This window comes from Balaenoptera acutorostrata, chromosome 10 (assembly GCF_949987535.1).
Source record: "Balaenoptera acutorostrata chromosome 10, mBalAcu1.1, whole genome shotgun sequence".
NCBI lineage: Eukaryota > Metazoa > Chordata > Mammalia > Artiodactyla > Balaenopteridae > Balaenoptera > Balaenoptera acutorostrata.
In genome coordinates this window covers 11,445,972-11,473,083 of record NC_080073.1, presented here as the reverse complement: position 1 = coordinate 11,473,083, position 27,112 = coordinate 11,445,972, and the positions used below count along the sequence as shown (strand labels likewise).

Here is a 27,112-nt window from a genome sequence, read left to right as displayed (position 1 = left end):
AATCCGGGCGACCGGACGGGCGAACGTGGGGCCTGGCCGGCCGGGCCCGAGGTGCTGGGGGTGTGGGGACAATGGGCCAGTTCCTGGTGCGTCACGAGGGAGTTCCTTAAAGGGGAAGTGAGCGGAGCTACTGGGCAGACGTGGGGTGCGGTGGTCGGCGGGGAAAGCCCCCCGCGTTTGTAAATAATGCCCGCGGCGCCCGCGCGACCATGCAATGGCGAGCGCTCGTCCTGGGGCTGGTGCTCCTCCGGCTTGGCCTCCACGGAGTGCTGTGGCTCGTCTTCGGGCTGGGGCCCAGCATGGGCTTCTACCAGCGCTTCCCGCTCAGCTTCGGCTTCCAGCGCCTGAGGGGCCCCGACGGCCCCGCGTCTCCCGCCTCGGGGCCCGCGGGCCGGCCCGGGACGCCCGGGGGGCCGTCGGGGCCATCGTGGCTGCAGCCGCAGGTCCCTGGGGCGGCGGCGGGGCGGCGGCGGGCTCCGCGGCGGCCCGAGCCGGACGTCTGTGGCCCGGGCCACTGGGGCTACGTGCTGGGCGGCCGGGGCCGCGGCCGGGACGAGTATGAGAAGCGCTACAGCGGCGCCTTCCCGCCGCAGCTGCGCGCCCAGATGCGCGACCTGGCGCGGGGCATGTTCGTGTTCGGCTACGACAACTACATGGCGCACGCCTTCCCCGAGGACGAGCTCAACCCCATCCACTGCCGCGGCCGAGGACCCGACCGCGGGGACCCGTGAGTAGCCTGCGCCGGCCCGACGCCCAGGACCGCGCGCCGCACGCGCTTCCTTCCGTTCTCCTGGTGGGTGCAGCCTTCCGTCCTCCGGGTCCCCCCATTGGTGCCCGGGCGTTTAGGGTCTTGCGGGCAGCGCCCGTCCGTCCGGCGCCTCGGCTGACCCCCTTTGTGGTCGGCCTGGGCTGGGGGTTGCGTGGACGGCCCGGTGGCTGTCCTTCTCTTGCTTCTCCCGGAATCTCTGTTACTGGACAGCTCTCAGCGCAGTCTCTTTTACAGATGGGGAAACTGAGGCCCAGAGACCGGAAGGGACAGTGGCAGTACCGAGGGGTGGCTTGGGGAGCCTTAGACTTCCATCTCCAACCCTTTCTCCAGGTGAAGGTCAAATCAAAATGAAATCCCTTGTAAACGCAGCTTCGAAACGGCACTTATCTCCCCCCACCTAGCCAACTTCAACTTTACTGTATAAAAATATAAAAATTCAGGAGTTGATCCTGAGAAGGGACTTTTTAAAGCCATCCAGTGAGTTTGAGGCAGAGCGCGGCTACAGCCTTTCTCCTTTATCACAGGGGCTGCTCCCTAGGCTGAGGACGGTTAGGTGGAAGGGAGAGAGAGAGGCTGGGTGGCCCAGATTTGGGGTCCTGATGCTCAAGATGGCATTCCTTGCTCTGTAGGGTCTGTCCCATAAATTCCCCCACCCTGGTGGCAGGGCTGTCAGGGAAGATCTGCCAGTCTTCCCCTTCCATCAGCCGTGTTTGCAGAGGCTGAGCTTCAAGGGTTACTGCTGTTGACATCAGAGTCCAAGAGGACAGCACACCCAGCTAAGGACCTCCTAGCTGGAGGGAACCGGTGTGCCTTGACACTGACCCTGTTAGGCTGGATATGACTGCCTTTCTCTTGGCCGCTCCCCTCAGTTGGCAGTGGAGGAATTGGGCTGCTTGGTCCCTTTGGACATTTGAGGCCTGTGTTTTCCTTCACCTGATGAAAAGCAGCAGAGTCCAGTCCTTAGGTCCTAAAAAGGAAGCCCACACACTAAAGGGACTTAAAGAGTTTTAGACATGGTTGGATTATCTACAGATTCTTGTCTTAAATTGCATTTGGAGAGCATGATTTTTAGTGAAGCCAGGGGGACATCCTAGGTTAGCTTAAAAAGACTTGGCCTTTTTAAAGTTGTAGGAAACTGATGAGTTATATTTTTCATGTTTCACTGTATCAGGCTTTATACATAGAAATGTATTTTCTATCTCAATTTTTTTTTTTTTTTTGAGAAAAATTTTAAGTAAGTTTTTGCTTAACTAGTTTTCTTTGTTTGGGGATGCCATCTGCTAATGAGTGGTTTGGTTTGACCAGTGACAGTCTGGATAAGTTGAGGTCAGGTTGCCTTGAGACAGATATGTTGGTTTTGGAAAGATGGAGTTAGAGATATTGAGGGGATGCCATGTGGGAAGGGTTGTGCCCTTTTGGTTGGTCAGCCTTGGTGTCTTTGAGGAAGTGAAAGAGCTCTGGGGTTATGGTAGCCTTGAGTAGACCCTCACACTGGCTGCTTGTAAAGAGTGGAAAGTTAATTTTTCTTACTCCTTTTCCTTTCACTTAACTCCTCTCAGACTTTAGTGTTTTCAGGAAAAGGGCAGGCCACCTTTACATCCCTGAAATAAATAACTGGTAATAAAAAATCTTTCAGATATTTATTGTAAGCAGATGTATTCTAATGATTACTGTCAAGTGAATTCTAATGGTTCACTTAAAAAAGAGAGTAACTTAGCCATTAGAATATTATGTAAAAAGTACAGAAACAAAATATGAGTGCTAAATGTGCCTGTCTTTTCTTTTTAGTCACATTTACTTGAGGCTTATCTTGCCTGTCTTGTTTGACTGGCGGTAGGGTGACGAGTATTGACATGAAGTAAATAAAACCGGAACACTTTTTTAAAAATAGCAAATGTTTCTGTCCAGCTACAGATCACTATGCAAACTCAGTTCCTCTCACATCCCCGATTTGGGTTGGAGGATCCAAATTCAAAAGTTTCATCAAGTAAGTCTGGATATTAAAATTTTGCAGTCTCATGAATAATAACGTTAGTTCAGACCTTGGGTGCCTGACCCTTCTTTGTTTTCTCCCCAACCATTTTGCTATTCAAACAAAAAAGCAAATCAAACCAAACCGATGCTGGCCCCCAAACCGACTCGTTCCTAGGCACCCCTAGTTTAAGATGGCCTCCTCTGCATTCCCCTTTCTTCCTAAAATCTTGGCTTCCTTCAGGGTCAGGCTCAAGTCTTTTTCCATGACGCCATTGAACTGTTTGAAGATGACTGTCCTTGATCTACTCAGTTCTCCTTTCGGTTCCTTTCCTTTGAGCTGCTTTTCCACGTTTTAATATCGTGTGAGACTTGAGTACTGTTGTGTGTTCACCTTCCTTTCCCTTTGTCTTGTCTCCCCAGATTGTCAATCCCTGGAACACAGGGACTGTTTCTTATATTACCTCTGTGCCTACACAGCACCAGGTAGATTTCTGAACAGCTGTTACAGGTTAAGTATATGTGGAATTTTTTTTTCTTTTTTACACATGCGTTTAATTTTGAACATGCTATGTTAGCATTATGTTAGCTGCATCGCCAAGAATTTTCTGTGAAAGGCCATAGTTTTCTCCATCTTCTCTGTTTGGGGGTAATAAGAACCTTAAAAATGCAGAGTGGGGTGAATGTCACGAACAGTCACACAGGGTAACTTAAGTGGAGAGCCATCGTGGTTCGGCAGCTGGTTATGTGGAAAGATGGACACTTTTGAACCCAGCCTTGTACCTGAAGTTTGAGTTCTTGGTCAGGCTGGCCATAGATCAAGAAGATTGTCACAGGACAGACAGATCACAGTCTCGCCTGCACGGTGGGCTGGCCTCAATGGACGCCCAGTAATCTGGCGCTGTTAGGCCGACAGGCTTCTGTGGAGTCTCTTGTTTCCTTCCTCCCCTCCCCATTTTTCTTTTTTTCTATTTTGGCACATTTTGAAAGAGTGTGTAGCAATGATCTGGTAGAAAAGAATTTGGAAGTGTTTTCATGAACGCCTTAGATCTTTGAGTGGATTTGTCTGAGTGGAGAGAAGGAACCACCAGTTACTACAAACACGTTTTTTCTTGTGCCAACTCTTATAATTGTTCTTTGTCGTGGCTGCTTGGGCGTTCTTTGGAGAAGTGTTTTAAAACTGGGTCCGTTGTAGTTATAGCCTGAAAGGAAGAGCACAGTAAACCATGCGAAGGAGTGCAGTGCTCCAGATTAGTCATCCCTTCCAGGGCCGGTGCAGGTGGAAAGGGCGATATGCCACAGAGGAGGGTCCCTCAGGGGAAGCTGGTCACACGGGGTTCACCCAGCATCCAGCCTGGAGGCTAAGTGATGAGGGACCCGTTTTGTGATGAGGTGGGTTGTTGGAGCCAGTGCTTGGTTTCTGAGCAGCAGAGCAATGGAGGTAAATATTTAAGCTCAGTAGAATGTTCTTTTTTTTTTTTTTTTTTAAATATTTATTTATTTATTTATTTATTTATTTATGGCTGTGTTGGGTCTTCGTTTCTGTGCGTGGGCTTTCTCCAGTTGCGGCGAGCGGGGGCCACTCTTCATCGCGGTGCGCGGGCCTCTCACTATCACGGCCTCTCCTGTTATGGAGCACAGGCTCCAGACACGCAGGCTCAGTAGTTGTGGCTCACGGGCCTAGTTGCTCCGTGGCATGTGGGATCCTCCCAGACCAGGGCTCGAACCCGTGTCCCCTGCATTGGCAGGCGGATTCTCAACCACTGCGCCACCAGGGAAGCCCAGTAGAATGTTCTTGAGTGGGCAGCATTGAGCATCTCCCTGTCTCCTTTGGCCTTCCCCTCCAGCTTTTGACACTTCCTATATCCTCTCTGGCTGGCACTGCCCTTGAAGGGCTGAGCTTAAGCCACAGCTCTCGTCTTCAGAGGACCTTCTGCAATCATATTCGTGTGTTCGGAAAGAATCGACAGCTAGAAGCAGCAGGTGGGGTTCTTCAGCCGTGCAGTGTGCTGGCTTCGCGGCTCGGGAGAGACATGTGAGAGCCCTCGTTCCTAGATTGCCCCTTCTAGATAGCTTGTTTCAAACAAAGGAGGTAAAATTTTGCCATACATTCTTTGTCCTAGATTAAGTGACATAACCAGCATAAAACAAAGGCTCAGGTAAAATCAGATGTGAGGTGTTGGAGCCGTTTATGCCTGTCTCACGTGGGGCCCACTTCGCCCCAGCTGAGGCGCATAGGAGGCCTCTCAGCAGGGCGAGCATTTGGAACACGGAGATGCTGCCCGCGGGGAAGTGAGACAGGACCCATTAGAGAGACCCACGGAGTAGGTAACGTGGTCCGGGGATTTGATGGAAGATGTCATACTAACGGTGAATCAGTTGCTGAAGATAAAACTAGGGTTTTTTCGCTGTGGTTTTTCATAAACGTAATCTTGAAACAGTCACCCTGTTTCTCTCCTTACTGACATCTTTTTCATCTTTTTCATTTCTCTCCTTACTTTCAAATCTTTTCAAGCTTCTGCAGTTGCCTTCTGGGTTTGTGGCAATGGGACAGGAATAACTGAACTCCCTAGAATTTGTCAAGCTGACTTTATGACTTGCACTATTTCTCCATCCCCACCTGTCCCAGATGTATTAGTATTATCCTTGTCGTTTTTAGCGCTATAAAGAACTGTCAGTTACCCTCTTTGCGGCCCTGAAGTTGGTGTCTTAAGATTGTTTCAGAGTGGGCGATCGGTGTTGCTTATGGGGCAGGAGGCGTGTGGCAGAAGCATTGGTGCAGCTGCAGTTACGAGAAGCCCTGCCTTGGTTCATGGTAAAACAGCAGCTCCTTGCAATTGGTTGAGCTGGTGGGGATTCTTTGGGTGGTATGTTAGGGAAACAATGGTGTAAAGCAGTTAATTTATTCCCCCACCCCAAGGATGGATGAGTGATACTGAGCCTGTAACTGAGGTATTTATTTGCTGCTATGTGTGTGTAATCTGCGGCAGTGTCTGATTTCTGTATTAAAGTTTTATTTGCAGGTCATGTGACAGGGCCTCTCCTTTTTCATTCCTAATGATTTCGAAATCAGAGTTTTTTGAAGCTGGACAGAAAGGTCATTTGTGCTGTTAAAACTGTATCTCGGAGAGGGCAATGACTCCTGTTTCCCATTTCCTTACTTCCTGTTTTGTGTTCTTTCCACTATAGTATAAGCGTGTGTGTCTCTGCTATTCTGTGACACTGTAGAGACTGTCCCTTGTGGGGTAGAAGGACCATTGCCATACTGACCCACCCACAGTAGTCCCTGAATAAATAAGTTTCCAGCAATTTTAGTTTCTGATGAGTGTTTAGTTTTACTGTCTTTTTTCTCTTTTAAAGTACCTTTGTTTAATTTTAATTTTCTTTCTTTTTCAGTTCAAATCTGAACATCAATGATGTCCTAGGGAATTATTCACTGACTCTTGTTGATGCGTTGGATACACTTGCAGTAAGTGTTCAGCTTTATTATTATTTTTACAAATTAATTAAGATATTTTGGAGTTAATTACCCTTACTTTCCCCCAGGGATGAGAATTCCAGGAAACGTGATTCTCAACATGTATTCATAGCTCTGATAGCTATTGTTTATTTTAATGAGCTTAATGCTGAGAGCAAGAAAAACACTGAAGGTTAGATGAGGGGAAATGTGATTCCCCTAAAAAAGCAGAGGAGAAAGTGTGATTGTTGGGCTTCCTGGTGGCGCAGTGGTTAAGAATCCACCTGCCAATGCAGGAGACAGGGTTTCGAGCCCTAGTCCGGGAAGATCCTACATGCCGTGGAGCAACTAAGCCCGTGCGCCACAAGTACTGAGCCTGCTGCGCTCCAGAGCCCGCAAGCCACAACTACTGAGCCCACGTGCCACAACTACTGAAGCCCGTGCTCCTAGAGCCCGTGCTCCACAAGAGAAGCCGCTGCAATGAGAAGCCCGCACGCCGCAACTAGAGAAAGCCCATGCGCAGCAACAAAGACCCAACGCAGCCAAAAATAAATAAATTAATAAATAAATAAATTTAAAAAAATGTTTCTTAAAAAAAAGAAAGTGTGATTGTTTTGGGGGAAACCTATTTTTCTGCGGGGTTCCCCCACTATTTTATTCCTTAAAGGAACCAGTATACAGTTACTGTAGTTAAGATTTCAGAAGTAAAAGACAGGATCTCAGGATTTCAAGATCTCCAGGGGACAAGATCCCCTGAAATGTGCCCCAGCTACTGGCCCCCCAAAATCAAGTCTGAGCCCTGGTTCCAGCCCCTGCGCAGAGACCCTCTGTATAAACACTCTTGTTTTATTTGCTTTCCGTGTTTTGTGGACACTACCCCCTCCAGACTTGGGCTGCCAGCTCAAGGGCAGCCTTTACGTGCTCAGCCCTTGGTTTCCCTCAAGGCAGCTGGAGACCTCTAGACAGATGAGCCAAAGCACATGGAAGGCAGTCAGGCACCATGCGTGGTTCTTATTACCAGGCGGCCGTGTGTGCTTGGCGTGCCTCACGACCCTTTGCTGTAGAATACAGCAAGGGACTGTATTCCAGCGTAGCGTTGAAAAATTTCCTTAGTCAACATGATTCTACTACCTCTTTGCTCTCCTCCGTTGTCCGGCACACCTTTACCATAAGAGAATTTGTACTGTAGTTGATTCCAAATCCTGCATTTTAACTTTACTTAAACAGAGTTTGAAACTGTCAGTAGTTAGAATTGGGTAACGCTAGCTAAGTTTGCATTACAACTGTCCCAGATCTTGCTAGTAGTAGAATTACCGGAACTTGGGAAGAGCTGGAGCGGTCCTTCTAAATTCCCCTAGGCTCATGGTCTAACAGAGAGTCCGGGGTTTCGTTCTGCCAGGCTGTAGTTGCACAGCAGTTTAGTTTCCCAGTCTCTCCTTCTGAAGTGATTGCTACTCCCTGTCAGTCATGCACCATCACTGATCAAAATGTGCCCGGACGGGTGTGTTCACCCTGATTAGAGTTAACTTGTTGAGGGGACCAGAGGCTGACTCAGGCTACAAGTGTCGCTTTAAAAAAAGTCCCAAGACTCATATATAGCTTATGAAAGCACACCTTTTCCCCATGACCTCTCTCTTTTTGCCCCATTGTGTCTTTTTATCTGTCTGCCATGCTCTTGAAGTACAGAGACCTTGTCTCTTACAGTCACTGCACTCTGTCCACACCGCATGGTGTCTGATACATGATGGGAGTGCACATACGTGTTCAGAAAATGAATTTCTAGTAACCTGGCATTTCCCAACACAGATTCCAAGGGTGTTCTCCCTCAAAGAAGAATTCTGTTCCCAAGTGAACTTGAGAAATTCTACCAGTCTGTCCCACCACTGGAGAACCACAATGCACACCAGCAGTTTAAAGGCCTGAGAAGTTCTGAGAAGTAAAGAAACCCAATCCAGCTTTTCTTGAGCCTGAGTGAATGATTTCAGAGCCTCGTCACTCTGTTCCGTAGCTGTCTAAAATGGCAAATTACAATATATCGTTGAAAACTATTGGCTTCCTTTGCCATCCTCCACATGATCTGAGATCATATCAGCCCCTGCAGCTGCGAACAGATTTTGCTGCTGGTGAACATCTGTAGGGAAACAGACCCATCTCTGTGGTTTTCATTGTAGAACATCCGGTCTTTAAGGTGCACTTCAGGCTTATTTTTCAGGTGTTACTTCTGTTGACGTTTCCCTTTTCTTTTGCTGACATTTTAAACAAACTTTAACAGGTGTGCTTTGGAAACACTTGGACAACAGCAGTCCCTTGACTGTTAGATGCAACTTGTGTCATGATCGCATAATCTTTTAAAAAGAAGGAACCGAAAGCCAGAAAAGAAACGTCTGTACTTGCTCTGCATGTAACAGCAAAATAACAATGAGGGGGAGAAAAAGAAAAAAAGATGCACTAGATCAATAAACACTAGGAAATAAGACATACTTGAAATAAGTAGTGTCTGAATGAAATTGTTTTTTTTTTTTTTGGTGTCTTTATGATGTCATTATAGTGCCAGGATTGTCATAAAATTTTGAACAGCATGAAAGCATTTCTATTCAGGTTATTTTATCAAATTTTATGTCCAATTTGCACTTCATATAAGAGAGAGAAGCTTGGAATGATACCATATCCACACACCCAAAATAGGAATCCTAATTCTAGAACGTTTCTTACAAAGGACGTAGAGCTGGTTATTTGTATGTTTTGTTTGTTTTGAATGTCATTGGTCTTACGCTATGCTCCAAAAGATAATACCACTATTTCCCAAAGTGTTCAGACATCTGGGTAACAAGCAAGGAGTCAGTTTTCCAAATGTTTCGGTCTCCTGGGAGCTAAGCGCCCAAGCTGTCGCGTTATTTGAGGAGCAGAGGGAAAGCCATGTTTTTCGTTTCTTCAGTTTTTGGATTTATTGTTACTCATTTCAGGAATTTCCGGAACTGTAACGCCTTGCATGCTAGACAAGATGAGACAGAAGTTGAGGGAGAATGGGGCAGGACGATGAGGGCTGCTAATGATTTTATGAGGAGTTATTGACACTGTTCTGCCATTTGGAGATAGGATGCTTGAGTTTCGTGGAGATGGGCTTGCCATCTGTCCCAGAATGTGTTCTAAGAGATAACTGTGCTCTTCTACGTTTTGTGTTTCTACTCCCACGAGTGGCAAGACCACACGTACGGACGTTCAGATGAAGTGGCCCAGCTCCTGCGATCACGCAGCCTCAGTGTCACTTCAGGCCGTTGTAATGGTTTGTGTTCCTCTTTTTAAAGATAATGGGAAATTCATCCGAGTTCCAGAAAGCAGTCAAGTTAGTGATCAACACAGTGTCATTTGACAAAGATTCCACCGTCCAAGTCTTTGAGGCCACGATAAGGTAAAATAGTACATCAAACGGATTGAAGGCTGCTTTTGGGTGTGTAAGGAGAAAACTCCTGGAGGGTCCACCAGCCCCGGGGTCTAGGTAGGGAGTCCATGCAGACCTGGTGGGCACTGTGTCCCCTTTTCATCTGCTTTTGGATTGATCAAAACTGAAACAATTGCCATTTCAAAGTAGTTATATTTGGGGCCAAATAGAAAGACACATTGTAATGCAGGTTTAAGATAGATGTCCCTTTAAAGGAGTTTTTCATTATTTCACTTTACGTCTAGTCTCATTTCCTTCACTGTGTCCTAGGAAAACCCCTATGTATTTCTGAAGGAATCAGAGTTTCTCCTGTCACCCACCACCTGCAGAAAACCACTGCTGACCATTTGGGTCTCCCTCCCTCTCCCTCCCTCTAATGTACTGGGCTCATGTTTTATATCTTGCCTTTTTAGTTTGATAAGATTGGGACTGCTTTCCTATTCCATTTAAACTTTGAAAGTTGTATCACTGCGTGACATTCCAGATGTAGCATTTATTTAAAATTAAAGTTACGAAAACATTTGTTCTGAAAAATGTCACAATCTGCTTCAGCTCACTGGAGGGGGACCTGAGCTCGTGGCTGCTGAGGGACTGAGATCTAAGCTGGTGGCGCCTGCCTCTCAGCCGGGTCGTTCTCTCCTCCTCCTCCTCTTCCCCACCTTGCCTCTTGGCCGGAAGTGGGAGAATTTGACATTGCTTGGCAGCCAGAACTACAAAAGTTACTTAGTGTGTGTTGTCTTGCTCTTTTCTGTTTCTTATTTGGCTAAGTTTTTTCCCCACGTGAGAGAAACCAAGAGTAGTTTATTAATACTAAAAGGTGATATTTGTTCTGGGAATGATTAGGACACTCCCTTCTGATGAGATGATGAAAACGACTAAACACTGTTACTACTTTAAGCGGGATTATTCTCAGTAGCCTCAGAAGAATGGTTCGCTTTCTCCCTTTCGATAATGCTGTTAGCTAACAATTGATCGTTTACTGTCAGGGCTGGAAAGAACTTCAGGGGGTCATTAAGTCCAGTCCCTCTGATTTCAGGCAGTGCTAAGTCCATAGGGAATTCAAGCCTGCTTCTGTCATTCTGAGCTGGATTGTACACATTTACAAGCAACGTGATTTTATTCTTCTTCTGTTCTTCCTGTCATTAGGGTCCTGGGAAGCCTTCTTTCTGCCCACAGAATAATAACTGACTCCAAGCAGCCCTTTGGTGACATGACGATTAAGGATTATGATAATGAGTTGTTACATATGGCTCACGACCTGGCCGTGCGGCTCCTCCCTGCCTTTGAAAACACCAAGACAGGGATCCCCTACCCTCGGGTAGGTAGACGGCGTCAACAGCACACCACCTTCCCGGATTAAAACTCTTTGTTGATGAATTTATTTGCGGGAAGGAGTGGGGCTGATGCGGAAGAGGAAAGCCCATGTCCTTGAGAGAATTTGGCCCTAAATATGATAGAAATGGTTTTTAATTCATTCAGCATTTACTGAACACCTGTTGTGTGCTGGGCATACAGTGACATATTTGACTTAATCCCTCCCCTTAAGGAAGTTATGTTCCTGTGCTCAGTATTCTTTTTTTTTAAATAAATTTATTTATTTATTTATTTATTTTTGGCTGTGTTGGGTCTTCGTTGCTGCACGCAGGCTTTCTCTAGTTGCGGCAAGTGGGGCTACTCTTCATCGCGGTGCGCGGGCTTCTCATTGTCGTGGCCTCTCTTGTTGCGGAGCACGGGCTCTAGGTGCACGGGCTCAGTAGTTGTGGCTTGCGGGCTCTAGACCGCAGGCTCAGTAGTTGTGGCGCATGGGCTTAGTTGCTCCACGGCATGTGGGATCTTCCCAGACCAGGGCTTGAACCCGTGTCCCTTGCATTGGCAGGTGGATTCTTAACCACTGCGCCACCAGGGAAGCCCTGTGCTCAGTATTCTTAACCCTTTTTGCAGGTGGGATTTATATCCCCTGCTGCAAAACAGTGGGGGCAATTTGTCTTCATTTCTGACTTGGGTCCATTTCCCCACATGTACGCTGTAGGAGCTCAGCGAATGTTCTTTTGAACACTTCATGTGGATCTTTCAAATAAAGCCTGTACAGACCAGTAAGTTAGCTGCTGATTTAAATGCAAGGTCTGGAATGAGATTCTATCTTTGTGGCATCTGATTTACTGAGTCCAGAACCCCTCTGAGAGTTGAGTCAGCCTTTGGGTCACCAACCAGTGGAGAATTGCCAGACCACTGAGCCTCAGTGATGAAACAGGCTGTCACTTTCTCGCTGGGTTCCTTTCTCTCGCAGTCCAAGATTTGTTAACGTTTGCTGAGCAGGACTGAGTTCATAGCAGCTCACTTAAAATTTCTACGTGATTCCACAGCTTGCCTTTGTCCCCAGTGCCAAAGCCTGGTGCTGCGTAACCATGAAGAGAACCTGCTGGAAAGAGGCAGATTAGTGAATAGCGTTATAATGATTCCCCCAAGACTTGCTCTTATTAATAACACAGGGCTCTGGTGTTCGTACTGTCTTGTTTGTGTCTTAAACTTACTCCCATTTTCCTTTTGGATGTAAAGTGGGAGGCGGCGGGCTGACTCCCCCCGTGGTGAGCTTGGTTCATTAGTGGAGTGTGGTCGCTGTGACCCGGTCTTCTAGCCCTGTGGGTTCCTTGACTTCTGCCACAAGCCCTTTGTCTCTTCCTGTCCCCAGGTGAACCTAAAGACAGGCGTTCCTCCTGACAGCAATAATGAGACGTGCACGGCCGGCGCTGGTTCCCTGCTGGTGGAATTTGGGATTCTGAGTCGACTGCTGGGGGATTCCACGTTTGAGTGGGTGGCCAGGCGAGCTGTGAAAGCCCTTTGGAACCTGCGGAGCAACGATACGGGGTTGTTAGGTGTGGGGCACCTGTGAGGCCCTTGGCACTGCGCACATCGCCCCCTTTCCTTTCCTCTTCTCTGGGGCCCTCCCTGCTTTCCACTCCTTCTTCCTTGTACTATTGAACCTGAAAATTGACAACTCAGAGGGAAGGGCCCTCCCACAGTGTCTGCCACATCTGATTTCTCCGTGTGACTTTTCACTTAGAGGGAGGCTGGAAGGTTGATGGGACAGAATAATGCTCTCCTATTTGAGGGCTCCCTTCTGATCTGAATCCCTTGGCATATTCCACTTGAAAGTAATTGTTAAATGCTATAAAAAGAACTGCCTCGGAGGCAGATTATATTGCTTCAGTATAAGGTTCCAAAGATAGGAAGTTAGAGTTAACTGGTAGAGTGACTTTCTCCTTTTAAAAAATCTCGGCATGTGGTAGTAGGTTAAAAGCCCAGATTAAACCTGTATTAGATTTTATTTTTTTCCCTTGAGAATTTTGATCAAGATGTTATTAAAAAATTATTACGGAAAATTTCAAACATATCAAAGTAGGAAAAAGTATAATGAATAATGAACCCCTATGTACTCCTTATTTATCTTCAATGATTATCAGTATTTTACTAGCTCAAGATGTTATTTTAAAATAGGTCGTTTGCCTCTTGTAACTATCTAATTTTGAGAAATATTTTCTTTTTGTCATCGGGAAGGAGCTGGATTGGTGGTCCTGGAGCCTAGAGTGTCATTGCGAAAGCGCTGCTTTTTAGAAGTGATCTTCGATTACTCTTCCTTAAGTTCTTCAATTCATTTACAGATTTGTTGTATTTAACAATAACAGTAGAAACAAAATAGTCGCCCCGTCACCCCATTACCAGTGTCACCCCAAACTGTCAACTTTAAAATTTTCCATAGGCCCTTGCAGCCTGTCATGTGCAACTTTTATATACTTTCAAATTATAATATAGATATTTTTATTCTGCCTTTCATTTGGCAAATCATGCAGGTGGTTTCAAGTTATCTTGTTTTCACAGTTATTGTCTTTAAAATCTATATCACAGTCCATTAACTCTTCTGATGTTGGACATTTGGATTATTTTTGTTTTTCTTTTTTTTTTTCCATTTTACAGGTAATGTAAATTATATAATTCATCATTCTCTGATGAACAACACCCTTTAGGCTTTTGAAATGCATTGTCAATCTGGAAAAGCAACACGACAAACCTATCTTTCTTGTGCATTAAATGTTTTCCCCATTTTTGTGTCCGTGTTGAAACACTGTATGTTCAGGAAGCTCGAGCCACCCATGCTGCTGATAGGACCGATAAAGACGTGAGGGCCATGCATTCATCCCTCCTCTTTCCTGTGAGGGACGAAGGTGCTGAGGAGCAGAGGGGCTGAAGTAGGAGGTCCCCCTGCCCGCCACCCGGGCCCTGACGAGCTTGCTTGTTTTCACAGGCAATGTTGTGAACATTCAGACGGGCCATTGGGTCGGAAAGCAGAGTGGCTTGGGTGCCGGACTGGACTCCTTCTATGAATACCTCTTGAAATCTTACATTCTCTTTGGAGAAAAAGAAGACCTAGAAATGTTTAATGCTGCATATAAGAGTATTCAGAACTACTTAAGAAGAGGGTATGTCTCCTCACCATCTCTCTTACTGTCCCGTCGAGCAAATAGAATGTATTGTGAAATGTTCGTATTTTTCTCAACATAGATTCACAGGGTCTTTTGGTCTCTGCCCTCATTTTACTGCCTCCTAGTTGTTTGTTAGTCATTTGAGGGGGTGGTGAAGAGGTGTATTAGCTATTTACTGCTGCGTAACAAATTACCCTGAAACCTAGTGGCTTAAAACAGCAAACATTATCTCACCCATTTTCTGAGGGTCAGGGAGCCAGAAGCAGCTGGGTTGGTCCAGGGGCTCTCACGAGGTCATCCACAAGCTACTGGTAAGGGCTGCAGCCTTGTCACGGCGCAGTCAGGCCTGGAGGGTCCCCTCCCAGGCTTCAGTTCTTCACGTGCTGTGGCTGGAGGTGTCAGTTCCTTGCCATATGGGCCTCTTTGTAGGCAGCTCATGGCAGCTGGCTTCCCCAGAATGAGTGATCCGAGAGAGAAGGAAAGAGAGCCACCAGAATGGAAGCCATGTGCCTTTATGCCCTAATCTCAGGATGACAACCAGCACTTGTGCCGGGCGCTGTTGGTCACACAGACCAGGGCTGATGTAGTCTGTGAGCGTACTGCACAAGGGTGTGACAGCCAGGAGGCAGGGGTCACTGGGGGCCACCTGGAGACTGGCTGCCGCAAGCAGTGACACATCCCTCTGTTTCGTTGGTTTTAATTGCACATAGAGCTGTAATGCGGCACAGTTGTTTTGGTTCTTTCACTTTCTAAAGAAGTTGGGATTGGTCTTTATACTTGATGAGAGAAAGGGTAGTTACCACCTTTTTTTCCCTCTGTGTTTGTTTAAAACAGCTTTGTTTCCCGCTTGTCAGTTGTGCATTCAGGATGGCAGAAGAGAAGTGCCTTTCGAAGCTGCAGCGGCTTCGACCCTGGTGCCGCCTCTGTCTTCCCTGGGTCTTCCCTTGTGCACATGTGTGTGTTAAGTGGCCAGTGCAAGTGATAGCTACTGAGTTGCCTGCCCATTTCTACCCTAGCTGTTGTAGGATCATTCAAGTGATGTGTTTTAATAAGAGGCTGTTTGGCCAGAGTTCAGTCCTTTTCAATTTTTAAAGCACGTAAATTTACTAAATTAGTAGTAATCCCGGAGCTTCTTGCTCTGAGGTGTTCCTCCAGGCCCATGGTATAGGATTTTATTAGAGAAGAGACTCTTTTTTTGTGCAGAAATAACCAGACTTCCCCACTCAGGTCAAAACTGACCCATGCTATATACCAAATTACGTGGAAGTATTTCTCAAACCTGATTGTCAAAGTGCTTTCTGCAAAATGCAGTGAAATCCCAACGTGTTACCATGGCTGAGTTTAGAACTTTTATCCTTTGGTAAGTGTCATCTTATGCTAGAGTCTTGTATTGAGAGGTAGAGGCAATCTGTCTCCAAAGGTTTAAAGAATGAGTTAGGAGAAAAGGTTAATATGTTGATTCCATTTAAGTGAAGCTGCCAGGGGCTGCTGGGAGAACAGAGCTGGAGCTGTTTCTCTTTCTTCCCCTTTGACCGCTCTGCTTGGCTCCTCAGTCGGGAAGCCTGTAACGAGGGAGAAGGGGACCCGCCCCTCTACGTCAACGTGAACATGTTCAGCGGGCAGCTGATGAACACGTGGATTGACTCTCTGCAGGCGTTCTTCCCAGGACTGCAGGTATTTCGCAATCCTGTTTGCTAAGAAAAAGCAGTCATTGGAAAGGGCTTTTTTCCCCCCTCTGTTTTCTTTTTATGGTACCAGAACATTCTCTGGCTCCTTCAGATTTGGGAAGTGAAGAGCACAGTACGTCCCCATCATTCTCTTTGGAAATTACTGCACACTAAGTCAGTGCAAAGCCATGCCAGAAGAGTAACGGCGTGTGATTTTTGGATGGTTCACGTCTCAGTTGTCTGTTCTTCGTTCATGAGTACAGCTAGCCTCTTGTCCTATGCAGTTCGCAGGGCTTTGGCATTGATGGCCAGATGGGGGGTGGGGGGGGTCTGTCTGGGATGCTCCTTTTGGGTTGGTTTTGTCTCCAGCCACGTTTGTAGGTCAGACGATCAGTGGGGGGAGGGGGGAGCCCAGGGCCTGTGTCACGTCTTGCCTCTCTGAGAACAGTGACTTAGCCTGGTGACCTGCGCCTTCCCTGTAGGTTCTGATAGGAGACGTGGAAGACGCGATCTGCCTGCACGCCTTCTACTATGCCATATGGAAGCGCTACGGGGCCCTCCCCGAGAGGTACAACTGGCAGCTGCAGGCCCCCGACGTGTTCTTCTACCCGCTGAGGCCCGAGCTGGTGGAGTCCACGTATCTCCTCTACCAGGTACTGGAGTTTGTTGAGCGGTAGTTTGTGTTGAAATGCTGGGAAGACCTGTAGCAGTTGGTTCGTAGGGAACACTTGCTGACAGGTGGGGAGTTGTGTCGTTTCACAGCGACCGTTAGAGTGACCGCCAGCCCAGAGCCTTGTTAGCGCTCAGTGTCTGTCCTGGTTGCACGGGACGGGGAAGACGTCTGCGGTCATGTACGCGTTTGCCCTACTTTCTGCAAAGCTGACTTGTATCTTTACTGCAGGGCTTGTTTCTCACATCCTTCAGTCAAGAGGAAGATTTGGTCCTCTCTGTTTTCCAAATTTATTTGACCAAAGAACTCTTGTTGGGGGATGCATTTCTGTCCTCATGTCCTGTGGAACCCTGGTCTGTGTAAGGTATTCAGATAGGAAAATTATTTTTCTTAGTCGGAAAGGGAATCATCTGGGATTGTCTGAGTGCCTACTTTTGTTTAATCCTTCAAAAAAACATACAGTGTTCCTCTTTTGTGAAATTACTTGAATGCCAGAGGAAATGTCACTTTTAACTGTGAAGAGTCTTCTCCCCGACGGTTTAAGGCCGATATTTATACCTCTGTGCATGCCATACATACATACACATCGAGAGCTGTCAGCCATTCGCAAATTCAGCAGCACGAGCTGCTCACTTTCCAAGAAGCTGGCCCTCCGTGCGTTCGGCAGACGCGTGTAGTGGGCAAGCCCTCGCGAGGAGATCTGATGAGCTCTGGTGGTAGGATTAGTAGTTTAGATTTATTCCATATTTTTTTTTAGCACCGAATCCTTGCCATTTGCTTCTGAAAAAGGGAGAAATCCTGTGCAACTGGTAACTGACCTCAGGTGAAGAGAGACCTTGTGAGTTGTACGTAAGCTCTCAGGGGTGGAGAGGTAGCCTCTGATTTTGCCTCCCGGATCCCAGATCCCAGGGTAGAGTCCGGCCACTCACGCTCCGAGGGTGACAGACTCGGGTGCTGGCTGAGTTCTCCTCTTAAGCTTAGGTCTGTTGCCTTTGGGTTTGTGCCTCTTTGTTTCCGTCACTGCTTCTTTCTTCTTGCAGCTTCTTCCTCATATTGACTACTTTCTTAGAATCCAGAGAGATCTTCGGCTTTATAGCCTTGCCTTCTGAAGCAGTGCCCTGTGATCTCTTTTTTTTTTTTAAATAAATTTATTTATTTATTTATTTATTTATGGCTGTGTTGGGTCTTCGTTTCTGTGCAAGGGCTTTCTCTAGTTGTGGCAAGCGGGGGCCACTCTTCATCGCGGTGCGCGGGCTTCTCACTGTCGCGGCCTCTCTTGTTGTGGAGCACAGGCTCCAGACGCTCAGGCTCAGTAATTGTGGCTCACGGGCCTAGTTGCTCCGTGGCATGTGGGATCCTCCCAGACCAGGGCTCGAACCCGTGTCCCCTGCACTGGCAGGCAGATTCTCAACCACTGCGCCACCAGGGAAGCCCCTAACCCTGTGATCTCTTAATCCAGAGGCAGCTGACCCTGTGGTCGTTTGCTTTTGCTGCTGCGCTGTTGGCACTGGGCACGAATTATAGGTGATCCCCAACTTTCAAACTAGTTTTGGGATAAAAGTCTCCTCTTCCCAGAGAATTTTTTTTTTCCCCTAACAAAACCATCTATGAGCATGTGACAAGAGGAAGCAAGCCAGGGACTGAGTTCCTAGGGTGATTAGAGAGCACAGCATGTGGAGGCCTCTTTAGATACTTTGAGAGTCTTCTTGTCCCCTGGCCCTCCTCACGGTGCTGTGGATGGAACGGGGGCAAAGTCCTGTTTCCCTGTGCTCGCAGTTTAAGTTTCTAGCGAGTTCCGAGGCAACACAGAAACAGGATTTGTTCTCAGATATGGGACTGTCAGAGAGGCGTTGTTTCATTTCTCATCATGATGGGGATCAGGAGAGCCAAAGGCAGGGAGTTGATCTGCCCTGGGGCAGATCTTCTCGCCCCCCCCCATTCAAGTTAAGCAGGTTGGAGGTGCGCTTTGATGTGAACTGACAGAACACCTTAATCCTGTAACATTCACGACCCTTCAGGATAAAGTGAACTGGCCCGTGCCTTCCTTGGGACGGTGACTCATCTCCGCGGGACCGTCCTGCAGTCACCGCGATGTGTGTTGACGGCATGTCTTCCAGGCCCCCGCTGGATCACATTCTCTCGTGTTCTCTCTAGGCAACCAGGAATCCCTTCTACCTCCATGTAGGAATGGACATTCTGCAGAGTCTGGAAAAGCACACAAAAGTCAAGTTAGTTTTCTAAGTTCCTTCCTTTTTCTGTTGGCCATTTCTGATTTCTTTTGAGTTGTGCTGAGGTGATACTATTCTATTTTGCACTTTACTTTTTAGAACAGGTCATTAATGTTAATTTTGTAGGGAAATTGCTTACTTCTTGTGTAGTAGAACCTGCCCATTATAGTGGGAATTAGAAATGTTTTTTCACCTTTATTCCTGTAGGGTTCCAGCAGACTATATGAGCTCTTTTTAAGTAACTTATTTCCCCTGTTATACAAATAATATATATACTAAAAAGTTTAGGGAATATAGAAAATACAGAGGTAGAATATTATCACTGTAATCTCCACGTGCAGAGATAACTACCATCAGCATTTAAGTGTATAGTTTTATATTCTTTTATATATTTATATATAAATATATAATGTGTGTATATATGTATATGTATAAGAACTCTATTTCAGTTTTGCGATGTGCTTTTTTTACCTAGCTATAATATCATGAGTATTTTCTTACAAAATACTGTCTTAGACTATCAAATGGTTAGTCAGTCTATACACGTATTGGGACACGAAATTTAAATCAGTCCTTTTGAGTTTGTTGCCAGGCATTTTCTTGGTGTCCTGTTATGCTTTTGGCAAATACTCTCCTCCGCCCCCATCCCCCTTCCGCCACCATTAAGCTGATGATTTGGCAGCCAGACCACTTTTTAACGAAGTTTGCAGACAATCTAGGCTGAAAAAGGACAGCCCTTAAACCTGCCCTAATTTGTTTCTCACGTGGTGTTTGATCCCTTGGTTGTTCTGTTAATAGGCTACTTCTGACTCTTAGATTAATAAGCAGGTGGGAAGGAGCAGAGGTGGGACTCACGGATGATTGTTTCGCAGGTGTGGCTACGCTACGCTGCATCACGTCATCGACAAATCCACAGAGGACCGGATGGAGAGCTTCTTCCTCAGCGAGACCTGCAAATACTTGTATCTGGTATGTGTGTGGTAAGATTAACCCAGGAAGGGCTCCATCCTGCTGACAGCAGGCACTCCTCTGCCTTCCATCTGACATACGCCGCCAGGCGCTGCCCCAGGCTGGATGTCTCGCTGGCCCGGGGGCGCGGCGCTGTCGGAGCAGAGGCACGCTGCTGTCTGCTCCGTGGTTCCTGACCTCATAGAGGAGGCACTGCCGAGTGCACACGCAGACACACTTCGGGTTGCACGTTGCGTGAAGCACAGGTGACGGTTCCTGGGGGACCCTTGTTAGCGTGGAGGTCACGAGGCTTCCCTGAGGAAGACCGCAGAGCCTCAGCTCTTACTCCCCCTGACCTGGGCGCTCTCGGTGAGACCCATAGCCCGGCCGGCTCTCTGTCCGTACACACATCCTCGCGTGTTTAGGGAGAGACTGAATTTTTGGACCTGGAAGGAGCCTTCGGGATCATCTAGTCGGTGTTCATTCTTCCCCTCAGGCGACTGGCCGCGCTTCTCGGGCTGACGACGTGGCAGAGCCGAGGCTTGAGCCCTGGGCCCCATTCCTCGTCCGGTGCTCTTTCCACTTGGCTGCTTGGCCACGGGCGCGCATGGCATCTGCGTCGTGCACCCGGCCGCTCTCCTCCCCTCTGTCACTGGCTCGTACGGCTACACGCAAAAGAATACTTTCTCAGGGCTCAGAGGGTCGGGATTTCCTGGTGGGGAAACAGCGTGGAGAACTTAGGCCGAGATCCAGATATCCATCAGTAGTGATAGGTTTGTTTTATCTAGTTCAGTGGTCCCCGAGCCCCGGCGTCGGCTGGATTGGAGTCACACTGTTAAGATAACAGCCATGTTGAATGGGAGTCTTCAGAAGCAGGCTCAGGAGCCTGTAATGTTGACAAGTGCCTCTAACGGTCCTGCACAAAGCCGGGTTTCAGAAGCCCCGGTCTGTTCCCCTCAGATGACGCTGCTGCTGGTGCTGCTGGCGTCATTCCTCGTGGCAGGCAGAGGAGGTGTGCCCGCCCGCTGGCCGCGTGGTCCCACCACCGGGTCCTGTGGGCGCCGAGGTCTCCCACACCGCGCAGTGCGGCCGGTCGGGTCGGCTGCCAAGAGCCTGGCGGGCATCCTGCCCGGCAGCTGTGGGGTCCGGGGTGTTCACGGGGCCAGTTCTGGGGCGAATGAATGGAGGAGACCCCCAGGGTGTTCCCGGGGAAAGAACTCAGGGTCATGGCGGGTGGCGGAGGGGGAGGACCTGGGCCGACCCTGTTCTCCTCCTGGGAGCCGTGTGAACACACAGCAGCTGTGCCGAGTGTTCTTCCTCGTTTGTAAAATACCCGAGGTGCCTGTGAGGTTTCCTCCGTCTCTGAGAGTTCTGCGTTCTTCCTCATGCATCGTTTACCGCACGCCTGGGTTAGAGGTTCTCTCTAGATGTCCCCACTGCGCCCTCCTCCACCCCCCATGCCCGCTGCTGGAGGAAGGACTGCCTGGGGTGCCCTGTGCCCTCAGAGCCCACGCAGGAGTGCGCCACGCGGTGGCACGTGTGTCAGGCCCTGGGGACCTGGTGAAGGATAAACCACGGACCTCCTCCTCTCCAGGCTTTTCCAGTTTCGGGCCTAGGTGTGTGTGAGCTGAGGGTAGTTCCAGGATTCCAGCGCCGGAACTCTCCGGAGAGCGTGGGGGCATCTAGGGCTTTTACAGATCAGTGGCGCTTGGGTCTTAGCCCGGGCTTTCTAATCTCTAGGTCTGGGCAGGATTGGGGAAGTCCAGGCGTCTGAGTTTCAACACAACTGGGGATTCCGCCCCGCAGCCTGAGTTGGCCTGAGAGCCAAGCAGGTTCTTGTCCCTAAGTAGTCTGAACTCAGCCGCCCTATGAGTTGGTTCCAAACCTGCTACAATTGTATCTGTTTTCTTTTCTTTTTTCTACTAGCTCTTTGATGAGGAGAATCCAGTACACAAATCTGGAACCAGATACATGTTTACAACTGAGGGACACATTATATCTGTGGATGAACATCTTCGGGAGTCACCCTGGAAGGAGTTCTTTTCTGAAGAGGGAGGGCAGGACCCAGTGGGAAAGTCCGGGCACAGGCCTAGACCTCATGAGCTAAAAGTCATCAACTCCAGCTCCAACGTAAGTTGCTTTCCCCAGGGGTGGTTCGCAATTGGAGGAAGAGAAAACACGACTCATCACGTTATCATCCAGAGTTCCCGACGGAATATTCACGGCACACTCGGGTTGGGTAATTTGAGAAGAGTTTCAGAAAGAGGCCATTTCTGTAGCTATAGATAAGACCCTGAAATTTATATTAGGCCATGGAGTGTAGATGAAGCGAACAAAGCGTGATTGAGAGGAAAGGGAAAAACAGTTAGAAGGAGGGATGATAATCATAGCCAACATTTATTTATAGAGCTTACCACATGCTAAGCACTGTGCTAAATGCTTAAGTATGTTAACTTCTCATAGCAGCCCTGTGAGGGGTAGGTACTGTAATATCCCTACTTCACAGACAGAAAAAGGGAGGCACAGAGAGGGTCAGGTCACACGGTGGAGCAGCGTGGTGGAGCCCGGATTTGTACCGAAGGAGACACTCGTCTGATAGACCCGATTCCGTTGTGCCGGGCACCGGGGATGCAGGCCGGTTAGAGGGGTCCTGGTGCTGGATGGGCCCAGGGCCCAGTGTAGAGACCGGTTCCCCCCAGGTGCTTGTCAGTAGGAGGCTGTGTGAAGTGCTGTTGAAACACCCAAGAGGGAGGAATTATTCTGCCAGGAAAACAGGAGGGCTTCACTCAGGAGGTTGCCTCTCAGTAGCTCCTGGAATGATGAGGGGGAGCTTCCCAGGGGGACGTTCTGGCAGGAGGCACAGTGCCTACAAAAAACACGAGTGGGGGGCAGTGGGACCAACTGGAGAACCTGTCAGTCTGGATCTTGCAAAGATGAGGAGCAGGGCGTGTGAGTTCAAGTATAGAGCAGCGAGAAAATGTTTCTTTGAGGAAGAGCATGAATGTATGTGGAAAGTTTCCAGACAGCATGTTTGGTTCTCAAACTTAAATCCCCTTTGAGAGAGAGAAAAGAAAAAAAGCCTTTAAGTTAAAAAAATAAGTAAATAAATAACACTCTTAAGCATTTAGGTTTTAGCTGTGGATGAGAAGAGCAATAGACTCAGAAAAACAACAGTATTTTCAAGTAGCTAAAACACTTTTTGCGATTCTGGGTGGATTAAGGACCCAAGGCATGCAGGCTTTAGTCCCGGCCCCTCTTCACGTGGGTGCGTGTCTTTTAGCCTCCCTGGGTTTCCATTTCTTCACCTGTGAAGTGAGGAAATTAAATTACATCAGTGGTCCTCAACTGGAGGTGACTTTGCTCCTCAAGGGACGTTGGGCCATGTCTGGAGACAATCTTGGTTGTCACAGCCGGGGCTTAGGGGCGGGGGGCGTATAGCGGGGGTGCCCCGGGATGCTGTTGACCATCCTGCAGTGCACGGGACAGGCCCCAAGTGTTGACAGTGCCAGCCTGAGAAACCCCAGGGGAGGTCATCCAGTCACATCTGAGGAATTAACGCATGGCGGCTTAACTCAAAACTCAAATTGTCCCTCATTTATTTTCTTTCTAGTGCAATCGTGTTCCTGACGAGAGGCGATACTCCCTGCCCTTAAAGAGCGTCTACATGCGACAGATTGACCAGATGGTTGGCTTGATTTGATCTGCTCTCCCCTGTGCGGCCTCATCTGAAACTGGACCTCAAACAGCTGAACCCAGGCCAGGCCAAGACCCAGTCCGAAGTGGAGGAGGATAGGAGTCTGGCTGTCCACGATGGTGTCGGAATCTCTGTGCAGCTCCCCAGCCACATCCGGCAGATTCTTGGATACTTTAGCGTTTCTCTTCCGTTCAATAAAATGCCCTGTTTGTCTTAAGGATATACTTTGAAGTGAGAAGGTACTTAGAAGTTGGCTTCTTACGACGTGCTGATGTTACTGTGCACCGTGGATGGGCCTCTTTGGCTGGATCTTCAGACCTTCCTACTTCGGAATCCGTCGAGTCTTCTCTGCCGGCGCTTGCGTGACTGCAGCCTGGCGACCTCCCTGCCAGAGGATTGTGAATGAATTTCTGTGCGACAGGGCCTGCGGTTCCCCTGACATCCCTATGTACTGCATTTTGTCATCCTCTCTCTCTTATTGGATAATTGGGCTGTCTCCCAGGTCTGCACCCACGATTGTCGGTCACGTGGGGAAAAATCATCCAGTTATGCATTTGCGCTCCATGCAATCGTCACGGTGTTACAGATTATTTGCTCACGAATTTATCCGAATTCTAACAGGCAGTCTCTTAAGTTGTCGCCTCACAGTTTAAGAGCTTAACAGGTAGATCTTTTGGATGGTGTTCTACATTTATTGTGAACTCACCTGAGGATCTCCCATAGTTTCAGAACCAGGTGCCTTTTAAGGGAGAGAAAAATACCTATGATCATCTGAGCTTTCATCTGTCTTATATTTACTAACCAAGGATTATCAGTTCCGACCATGTTTGGGTTGGAATTGTTTCGTTTTTGTTTCCTGTGTCTAGTGCCAATCAGCTAAGTCAGGGAGAAAGAAATGATCAGATGACTTTCTGGCATCCTTGAGCCGTTTCTCTGTGTAATGCAGGCTTTTGATGAGTGCCTTATACTCTTTAGGTTTGGGCCACTGGATGTCACAGCTGCTGCTATGATTTTAACAGCCTTGTTTTGTATTGCTGCATGGTGTGACCACAGCGAAAGGGGCATGGGATGGATATCAGGTAGGTTCTGGAAACTTCTTGGCCAGTCCTTGCCTTTCAACCTGATATTTTAAGCAAGCATATATACAGAGGAAGTTGTGCTAAAACGCCTCTTTTCTTTGTTGGTATTATTTCCTTAGTGAGCACGGAACTGTGTCTCTTTGCACTTGTGCAGAGGGCTCAGAGAAAGCAGAGGTGGGTTTGAACCCTGAGCTTTGGCTTCCCTGTAACATCAGAGGTTGAAATGAACCTCAATAGAAGGGGTAGGAAGTCTCTTAAAAACCTCCAATTTCACCTGTTGTGTGGCTCACCCGTCACTGCTAGGATATTTCAAATGATTTTATTTTAGTCTTTTTAAAGCTAGAAAGGAATGCTGTGTAAGCCATTGCATTTTCAGTCAAAAGGGAAGAATTTTATTCTTCTTGAAAATTTAAGTGTTGCTGTTTTTAAAATAGATATCTAATTCAGTTCTTTGAGGTTTTTAGAAGAGGGATTTTCAGTAATAAATGTCACCTCTGTCTTTTAAACATTTACCGTGCAAATGTTTTAAAGGAAAAAAAGAATCAAATGCTTCTATTTTACATTTTTTCTTCATTTCAGAAGCATTCTGTTGATCAACATTGTCTCATCTACTGAACAGAAAATCTTCTTTGAGAATACTATATATATTTAAAATATTCTCATTGCTTCAGTGAAACCAGAGTATCCCCTTTTAAATACACACACGTGCATGAGCCTCGCTGCACCTTTTCTCCAGGTGAACCAAGGTGGGACTATAAATGAACTCTTTGGGAGAATGGGGCACCTCAGGGAAGAAAGTGGGCCCTTTGTGATCACGCTGTTATGTTATTGCACCCCAACGTGCCCCCTCCTCTGGGCTCAGGTATCCCATCTCCCTCCCGCTCTGGAACAGGGGCCTGGGCCTGAGTGCCACAGAGGCACCTCACGGCTACAGGCTGACCTGAGACATGTTTTGTATTAAGTCTCAGACCTTCTTGGCTTCCAGGCACTGGACTGGTACCAGTTGTGAGTCTGAGGGTGAGCGACCCATTCTCACCCTGCTTGCTGAGCTTCCAGACTGCCCAGTCTAGAGTTGGATGCCATGTAGGCAGTGACTAGATGCCAGAATGCCCGTCTCGTAGCTGGTTACAGAGAAGGTCCTTCGAGCCACGTTCAAAACTTGCTTTCTCTTTGAAGGTCAGAGTGTCAACAAATGTGATATATCCTTCAGGGTCTTTGCTGTTTCTTCTGTTCTGTGTTGTGAGAGATCAGGAAGGCGAGGGCTGAGGAGGGGAGCGTCAGGGAAATTCCCTTGTGATTTGCCCTAGGAGCACCCTGATTCCAAACATTCCATGCTTTGGAACAGCTGACAGCGTGCTCCATCCTTGCGTTCCTGTGTGTAGCTAGTGTCTAGACTCCGCTTTGGTTCACACAGTGAAAGTGGTTTTGCTAAACCTTTGTGGGAAGCTGCCTTATAGCTACCTTTGTGGGTGGAGTCTAGATCTCCCACCACAGAGTTCTCAGTTGTTCCAGGGCAGGCTTCGCTGGCTGAGATGCTGTGACTGAGGAGCTCCATGTCCTGGAGGAGGAGGTGACGAAGGAAGTGTTTGCTAGCTCTCCGATTGTCCTGGCCTTGGTGGAAGTCCGGCTTCCATGTTCAAATCTTCCCTTCAGAACTTCCAAATCTTCTGTCAGAACTTGCTCTGTGTGACTGCTCTGTGCGACTGAATCCCCAGGTTCTGAGGCTGTCCTGGATCGTGGGGCGTGTGCACACGAGTTCAATAGTTTTCTGTGTGTTTATGCGCCAGGATGGTGTCTGTGCAGACGGAAATTAGCTCCCTGGCTGGGTACGTGCAATCTGAGGGTCTCAGCTTGATTCCTCTCTCGCCTCCCTGCCGTGTCCTCCACCAAAGAAAAACGTCCCTCTCAGCTATTTTCTTAGCTCAGTTTACTGAATGATTACAAACTGTAATCCTTCACTTTGGATTTTGTAGACAAAATATCAGAAATTCTTTTTTTCTAGCCGTCTTTCTTTTTGCCGACTGCAAATTTAATGCTGGCGACCAGGTCGGGCCGGACGATTGCCCCAGCCCTGGAGTGGCTGAGCAGGGACTTTAGAAAAAAAAAAGTCTTGATCTTTCTTTCCTTTTCCATTCCCAGACATCCAGCTCCTTCCCTAGTGCCTGTTCCTGCAGGGCAGGGACTCTTGTGAAAGTGAGAAGGTGAGTCGGCTGGGCTGTGTGTCCCCAGGTTTTGCAGGGCTCAGGGGTGCGGTTCCCACTTGAATTTACATGTGAATCTGGCAAGAATGTTAAGTACCTGTGGACCTTCCTGATTTGTTACCCCCCTTCCCTCTTACTGAGAGGCAGAGAAATAATATTTTTAAAGGTATTTTTTTTAGTTTTAAATAGCAAAACACAGGCTGCATTTTTATTTATTATGCACAAGAAAGATAAATATGTTTTTACACACACAAAAAAATCTAGAGTTGGAAACTCTGGGAAAACCTATTGAAATATACAAATGCTTCTCTCTGTAACGTGCAATATGCTTTGCAACTATAGATGATATTTTATGTTTAATCTGTAAATAAGAAATGTATTTAAATTAAAAGGGAGCTTTTTGTAAAAGGACCAAATGTTCTTTTATAAATGTACTAAGAAATATCTTGCTCTTTGAAATTTATTAGGATTTTTATGAGTAATTTTTATTAAAAGATTCTTTTTTTTTTGA

The 27,112-nt window shown here is 47.6% G+C and overlaps 1 protein-coding gene across 3 annotated transcripts; it reads left to right on the top strand.

Moving 5' to 3' along the window:
- On the top strand, nt 1-27,112 carry EDEM1 (ER degradation enhancing alpha-mannosidase like protein 1). 3 transcript variants are annotated; one of them, XM_007192487.2, is made up of 13 exons: nt 417-727; nt 3,164-3,251; nt 6,137-6,209; nt 9,503-9,606; nt 10,783-10,954; nt 12,326-12,509; nt 13,937-14,111; nt 15,668-15,788; nt 16,264-16,434; nt 18,606-18,679; nt 19,552-19,648; nt 21,554-21,757; nt 23,238-27,112. In XM_007192487.2, exons 1-13 carry the CDS (start codon nt 559-561, stop codon nt 23,325-23,327), a joined length of 1,722 nt encoding a protein of 573 aa, XP_007192549.2. In that variant the 5' UTR covers nt 417-558; the 3' UTR covers nt 23,328-27,112. The 3 variants fall into 3 exon arrangements, with proteins under 3 accessions (XP_007192550.2, XP_057410610.1, XP_007192549.2); XM_007192488.2 differs by lacking the exon at nt 3,164-3,251 and having other exon boundaries at nt 1-727; XM_057554627.1 differs by lacking the exons at nt 3,164-3,251; nt 9,503-9,606; nt 10,783-10,954 and having other exon boundaries at nt 1-727.

Bases quoted from the DNA above. Each gene is read 5' to 3' on its own strand.
- EDEM1 (XM_007192488.2), top strand. From the start codon at position 210: ATGCAATGGCGAGCGCTCGTCCTGGGGCTGGTGCTCCTCCGGCTTGGC. The intron at 728-6,136 runs GTGAGTAGCCTG...TTTCTTTTTCAG, and splicing joins GGACCCGACCGCGGGGACCC to TTCAAATCTGAACATCAATG. The intron at 21,758-23,237 runs GTAAGTTGCTTT...TTTTCTTTCTAG, and splicing joins TCATCAACTCCAGCTCCAAC to TGCAATCGTGTTCCTGACGA.